The sequence below is a fragment of the Sinocyclocheilus anshuiensis genome, unplaced genomic scaffold, assembly GCF_001515605.1.
Source record: "Sinocyclocheilus anshuiensis isolate Anshui unplaced genomic scaffold, SAMN03320099.WGS_v1.1 scaffold272, whole genome shotgun sequence".
Classification (NCBI taxonomy): Eukaryota; Metazoa; Chordata; class Actinopteri; order Cypriniformes; family Cyprinidae; genus Sinocyclocheilus; species Sinocyclocheilus anshuiensis.
In genome coordinates this window covers 1,872,649-1,880,148 of record NW_015554117.1, presented here as the reverse complement: position 1 = coordinate 1,880,148, position 7,500 = coordinate 1,872,649, and the positions used below count along the sequence as shown (strand labels likewise).

At 34.8% G+C, this 7,500-nt stretch overlaps 1 protein-coding gene across 1 annotated transcript in view; it reads right to left on the bottom strand.

Annotated features, from left to right (window-relative positions):
• LOC107669873 (guanylate cyclase soluble subunit alpha-2-like) overlaps positions 1-4,446 on the bottom strand; it is a 31,519-nt gene extending 27,073 nt beyond the window's left edge. The window contains exons 1-4 of the mRNA XM_016462297.1: positions 4,416-4,446; positions 3,687-3,736; positions 3,527-3,588; positions 1,985-2,100 (exon numbers count right to left, since the gene is read on the bottom strand). Coding sequence (XP_016317783.1) covers positions 1,985-2,100; positions 3,527-3,588; positions 3,687-3,736; positions 4,416-4,446 — 259 coding nt within the window. The remainder of the gene's footprint in view (positions 1-1,984; positions 2,101-3,526; positions 3,589-3,686; positions 3,737-4,415) is intronic.
• Positions 4,447-7,500: the final 3,054 nt, after the last annotated feature.

Sequence of the window (7,500 nt, the reverse complement as noted above, 5' to 3'; positions counted from 1 at the left end):
ACTAAAAGCTCAAACTTTATAAATACTACCTATACACATTTTAAAAATAAAGAGATTAAATAAAAATAAGAACAAAAGGTATAAGAGTATAATAATGATTCTAACATAACACTAAGCCAAACACCAAAAAATTAATAACTAAATAAATATTAGAATGATTATTTAAATTATTTAAATATTATTATTATTAGAAGTTATTAGCATATTAGAATGATTTCTGAAGGATCATGTGATACTGAAGATTGGAGTAATGATTCTGAAAACTCAACTTTGCTTTACTGAAATAAATTACATTTTAATATATATATATATATATACACATAGAAAAAAAGTTATTTTAAATTGTAACAATATTTCACAATATTATTGATCTTACTGTGTGTTTAATAAAATAAATCCAACCTTGGTGAGCATAAGTATGGAAGCTTGTTTCCACCATAGGATAAAAAATAAAAAAGGTAAATGCAACTTTTTATCTCACAATTCTGGCATTCCTCTCAGAACTGTGAGATAATAATTCGACTGTGAGATATAAATTGCTAGAAAAAAAATCAGAATTGTGACATAAAAGGTCATAATTACCATTTATTTTATTCTGTAGCAGGAAAAAAAAGTAAAAAAAGATGTAAAATCAGAAATTATCAGGAAAAACATCAAAATTGCAAAATGTCAATTCTAGATTCTAAAAAAAAAAAAAAAAAGAGTCAGAATTTTGAGATATCTGTGAGATATAAATTGCTAGAAAAAAAATCAGAATTGTGACATAAAAGGTCATAATTACCATTTATTTTATTCTGTAGCAGGAAAAAAAAGTAAAAAAAGATGTAAAATCAGAAATTATCAGGAAAAACATCAAAATTGCAAAATGTCAATTCTAGATTCTAAAAAAAAAAAAAAAAGAGTCAGAATTTTGAGATATAAACTCAGAATTCCGAAAAAAAAAACAAAAAAAAAAAAGTCAAAATTGCAAAATGTTACCTTAGAATTCTGTGGGGGAATTCTAAAAGTCACAATTACCTTTATAATTTTTTTAGTCCATGGCAGAAACAAGCTTCCAAACTAAAGAGACTTCTTTTTGAAACCATTTAAAAAATCTTACCAACCCCAAACAATTGAACAGTGGTGTATATTAAAATGAATTCCTATTTGTATTATGCAGTAACCTTTGAGTAAAAGCAATGCCGCACTTGAGAGGTAATACGGCATGCCATTGAGTGTCTTATTGCGTTTATAAACGTAGCAGCATTGCATTATAATATGGAACGTACAGTCACAGATTATTACTGACATTTACATCGGAATGAACACAGTTCATGCAATCTGTATTTAGCAGAACTATCTGTTTTATAAACATGCTTTCACATAAAGATGGAAAGTTTAAAGGTCTGGCCCCCAGCGAAACCATCGATTACCAAAATAATCAATAGCTGCAGTATAAGCGCGTCATGAAACGCTGTGGCTCTGCAGCATAAAAGCGAGATGCGCAGTAGGTTTAGCTGGGCAGGGCTCAGTTCAAATGGCTCATTGCGGTTTATTTATAAATGTGTTCTCGTTAGGGATGGCAGAGTTAGTATCTTAGCAACAGCTCGGGAATGTAGACTGCAGCAATGGAGGGAGTTTTTAGGAAAGTGTCAGTAAGTGTGTATTGAGGTCAAAGTTTTGCCGTTTTGTGTGTGTGCACTAAAGCGGCATGATTTGTTCAAAAAATCATGAGAAACATTGCGTTTATGACGCAAAATAAAGCTAAAGCACTTTGTGTTGTCAATGCATGCTAAAAGTGACCACTTTGCAGACGAAAAATATATATATATATTGAGCCAACATAAAAAAAGTCACATGCATGCTTGAGTATGCATAGTATACTCTGAAGTATGCATGACATATACTGTATTTATTAAATTAAATTGCAGCATTTTAAGGTTTAATAATTGCACAAGGTCATATTGAGATTTCTATTTATTGCACAGCCCTAGTGTGTAATTACCTAAAATAGTTGCTGTGTATTTCAGTATTCCTGAGATGTCAGTCTGGCTGTCACAGCGAGAGTTCTCAAACAAACACTTCTGTTCGTCTGACAAGCTTCGTACAAACTCTTGTCCACTGCAAGAGAAAGAGAGATTGATTAACATTTACCAGGGTAAGAGTTAGAAAAAAGAGTAACCAAAATATCAAAAGAAAATATTATAGCTCAGAGGTTTCTCTTTCATATCTCAGGAGAACTGAAGGTCTTGATTTCATCCATTTACATTTGCATTTCAACTTTGTCTAAGATATTCCTATGGATGAATAAAAATAGAAATAAATGAGACCCCAAAACGTATTTGGACACTTATAAATGTTTGCATGTCAAGTCAAGATAAATGTATTTGTATAGCACTTTTCACGATACACACTGTTTCAAAGCAGCTTTACAGAAAATCATGATGTTAATATTTAAATTATAATATTTTTTAGTTGCATTTAGCAGATCGGAGCGGTGTGATAATATAGTTATATTTTATGACAATATAAACAATCTAGCAGATGAGATTTGCTTTATAGTTTATATCACCCTATGTGAATATTCTGTTGAACATACATATATGTCTAACTTTATATAAAGAGCTGGGTTATAGTATAGTTACATTTTGGACGAAATAAAAAAAGATTCGATATATAGGCTAGTATATATTGATTTACATGAGTGCACTGTATGAGGATAAATTTAGACATACTTATATATTCATTTTTATATAAAGCAGTAGCCATTAATATAGATACAATATGAGCTGAAAAAATAAATAAATAAATCAGGCAGTTGAGATTTGCTTTATAGCATATAATGGGTGTCACTGCATTTGTACAAAATTTCAAACCAAGTGTCATTTATTGTAACGAAAACCACACACATTTTACAAGCAACAACTTTTGATAAAAACCTAAAACGTCTGTTAGGCTTGAAACGATTAATCATTAGATCTAGTGTTCTAAATGGGTTACTTTGTTTTGTTATTTTGCATCACATGACATGAAATTCGTTTTAAATGTGAATTTGGTGTCAAAAATTCACTGTACTATAAGAGCATCCACCTTATTTTGCAAAGCAGAAGTAACGTTAAACTACTTCCTGTGAATGTGCGAGACTTCCGATTCATTAGCCGCTACAGGTAAATAATATCAAAGCGCAATAAAGAGTAAAACTAATTGCGCCACAAACCAGTGTGTTTATGATTATGATAAAACATTAAAATTATATGATAACAAATACCAGTTTGCAAAATCAAGCAGCATAAAGGCCACGTGAATATGTCACCGGATGTCTCGCACATTCAATTACAAAAAGCCGCGCCCATTCTTACGTTAAAACTAAGGTGGATAGAGCTATAAAATTACGCGGAAAGATAATATGCGAGTTCATATTAAGACTTCTGTCTTTTGTTTGCAGACTTTGGTGTGTTAGCATATTTTGAGACATGGTTGGGATCTCTTCTGAAACTCTATTTTCTCATTACTGTCTAAGAGAAACAGCTGACATGTCGTGATGTACCTGATTTCTCTCTGTCTGTAAAACTCCACCGTTCTCTGAAGGGCCAGCTGAATTGTCTGGGTCTAAAAAGAAGAAAGACAATGCAGTCAGGAGTTGTTCGACCCAGATTCACGAGTGACACTACAAAGACACGATTTAACTGGTAAACAACAGCACTCGCATCGCACTTGTCCAAACACTGCTCTGCTTCTAGAGCTCCTTTCACAGGATCTAATTAAAACAGATTCAAAAAACATCAGACACAACTAAATCAAATGTTAAAGCAACTGTATGTATTTTTTTTTTTTTTACCTGAAATATCAAAATCGTTCCCACTCTCCTTCAAACATCTGTTCTGGGAGTAAATTTAGTAAGCGGGTACGAAATTCCGTGAAAAGTGCAGATTGCTTTACGGCAACAACAAATGCACATTACATTTATATTTTTTCATCAGGTTAGATATTGATTATTTATCACTCAAATCCGTTTATCTACTGCTGCGTACAAGTCCTCCTGGGACGTTCGTACTTACGAGTTTACAAATCGTAATTACGACATCAGGTGCGTTCAAGTCAGTTTAGTCGGCACAAGATGGCGGTGTACCTTTTAATAAATTACAAGAAAATACAACAGGGTCTGCATTTTTTTACTTGGATTTCAGCTGCGTAACAAGAACATGGCCAATTTAAGTTTATAGGACAACTAAACTATTCATTTAAACAAAAATTTACCGTCAACTACAAACGTTGCATCCATCGATTCTGCCATGTTTCTCATTGACACGTTCCCAACTCGGAAACTCAGGGCTTAAAGAAAATTTCGAGTTTCGCACTCATAATAACGACTTTGTGGTGGCGTTCATGTGCGTTCAACTCGTAAATACGATCTATCTGACATGACTTGAACTCACCATTACTGTCCGTTGGTCGCGTATCTGCCATGTTTGTAGTCTTTAACACTTTTAATGCGTGTTTGTAGTTCTAATTGAATCCTCGTCCACCGCGCAATGTCTTGTGGGCAATATTAGCCGTTAGAGTGCGCATCGATCTGCACTTCGAATTCTAACCGGAAGTAGTAGACCATCCGGGAATCTTTTGCATACTTTTTTTAAACATACTATGATTTGAGACATAGGCTACTAATTCTATTTTCGAATACTATTTAGGACGGATAGTATGCGAAATGGGACGCAGCACACGTGTACGGCCACAGTAATTACGACAGTGAATTCCAATCGCTTAACTGTAGGGGGCTCCAAAGTCACAAAAATGCGTAAAACTACATGCAGTTGCTTAAAAAACAAATTTCTCAATGGAAATTCATTGATGCCAGATTCCTTTGGTTGTCGCACATATTAAAAATGTAGACTGTAAAAAGTGTTTTTTCCAAAGTTGTAAATAAAATAAAAATACCTGGAGTACGTTTTGCAAGCACATACTACTTCAGTGTGTTACTTGCCATTTCTTTGTAATTGTGAAATTTACCAGCAGTTTCTGATTGAAAATAGTTTCTACACCACTTTTTTTCAGTAATAAGTCCCACAAAGCTGCAGTTTAAGTTCTAACTAATTAAACTAAGTTCTGCACATCTTGAATGGAGTAAACAGTGATGGTAAACTCTATTGGATTTGTCTGTTTGTGCCGTGTTTGTGTGATTTGGCCCTTTTTAAAGGGATTTACAGTGCTGATCTACCTGTAATAGAATACACCCGTAAGCCTCATCCAATCAACTGCCTTTATCACGCTTCCACGGCAACAATATTCCAATCAAAATCCTCCTCGTTTCAGGAAAGCTCATAATAGCTCAAATCCACCTTTACCTGGCCAAATCTGCTTTAGTAATCTCACAGCTGTCTCTCTCTCTCTCTCTCTCTCTGGAGAAACTAAACCTGATTTATACTAACGTAACACAGCACAGAATCATAAGAAGTACAATAAAACGCATTATGGTAATGAGAAGGTGGGGGGAAATTACCTTGATTGTTCTAAAAATAATGTCACAGTGCAAAAAATCGTTCTGGTCTTTAAAGTGGCTTCATTTTCATTGTGCTTTGTGTAGTCTTCTGAAATTATTTATTTTATTCAGCAACGATGCATTAAATTATCAACAAAGACATTTATAATGTTTCAAAAAGATTTCTGTTTCAAATTATTTCTATTTCATCTGTGAATCCTGAAAAATGAAATCTATCAGTTTCCACAAAAATATGAAGCAGCAACTGTTTTCAACATAATAATCAGAAATGTTTTTGAGCCACACACACACACACACACACACACATAACACAGCAGGGCCTGAACAACCACAGCACGCTCTACATTGATTCTCCATTCACACACACACTATAAATGTAAGACGGTGTGAGGGATCGGACTCTCAGACATCTGCACTGTCACTGGTTCTGCTGTTCAGAGGAGATTTACGAGCCGTATAATCCGCTCTCATGCAACGAGTCAAATCCATCATCATCTTCAGTACTCTAACAGCATCTAGACTAGGAATACTGCTGTAAATGGTTAGAGAGAGTGGAGGTATTTGCTGGTGACGGTTCATGTCAACCCTTAAAGTAACCATGAATATTCTCCATGTGACGATAGGACAATAAAACGATAGATAGATAGATAGATATATAGCCTGTTATCCATCCATCTATACACAAACACACACTATATATAATCTGTGATTTTATAGTATATATACACCCACACCATTTTCTCTTAAGAAACATGCATCATTTACATATTTATAGCATTTACATACAGTATGTATATATGCAAACACATACATCATATATTTGCATATATATCTATAACTATGTACATTATTCATTCAGTTTCTGAAGAGGAAACAGCTGGACCACATTTGCGTATATGTATATGTGGATCCCGTCGGTGACCCAGCAGCTCCGTAGACCGATGCAGATCCCCGGAGACCTCATGATCCGTCCGTCCGTGTGGGTTTGACGCGGGGAGAGTCGCGTCCAGATGCGCGTAAAGACGAGAAATATTCCACCGTACAGGGCGCACAGAACTAAGAAACAGCCAATCGGTTAACATACAGCAAAAAGCCTCTAGAGAGAGAGAGAGAGAGAGAGAGAGAGAGAGAGAGAGAGAGAGAGAGAGCACGCAAAGCAATGCTGTTCACACTTTATATTACAGTGGCCATGTTAAACACTGTTATTACTCAAGAGATTTTAGGTTACACTGACCACGTAGTACGGCATGCACTAACCATTATTCTAATATCCTGATTTCTAAAAATCAAAACAGGCCTGTATTAATCAGAATTTGGGTAAATTTGTAAATAACTCTGGGTGCTTCGTGATACAGGTTTTTGTGAAAAGCTTGATCAAAGCAGCATGTTTTGGAGTGATGCAGAGACGTTTTGTTTAAAATCATTGAATGAAAAAAAAAATCAATACATAGATGGACAAAAGCACTTTAGGAATCTCGTGACCTACATTTTTGCACTCACGTGCTGTTGTCAAGGGCATGAATGAGAATTAAAGAATTGATCATTAAATTATCGTGCAGAATAATAAGTAACACACTGAATTAAACATGAAATGTTGAAGCAGAGAGAGTCCAAACAGCTGATAAAAACATCACAATAATCCACAAGTAATCCACAGCACTCCAGTCCATCAGTTCACATCTGGAGAAGACAAAAGCTGCATGTTTGTACAGAAAAACATTTGAACTTCAAACCGTTGCTAAAATACAAGACCTCTATCCATAATGTTTCCTCCAGTGAAAAAGTTGTGAATCAAGAGAGAAATCTGCACAGATCAAACACCGTTTACAGTCCAAAACAGCTCCAAACAAATGTGTGGCTGGATTTTGATGTGAGAAACAACAGGAGATGGACTTTTTCACTGGAGGAAACATTATTATGAATTATGGACTTGTGTTTTAGCCGGAAGCACTTGTACTTGTGGATTATTGTGATGTCTTTATCAGCTGTTTAGACTCTCATTCTGACGGCACCCATTCACT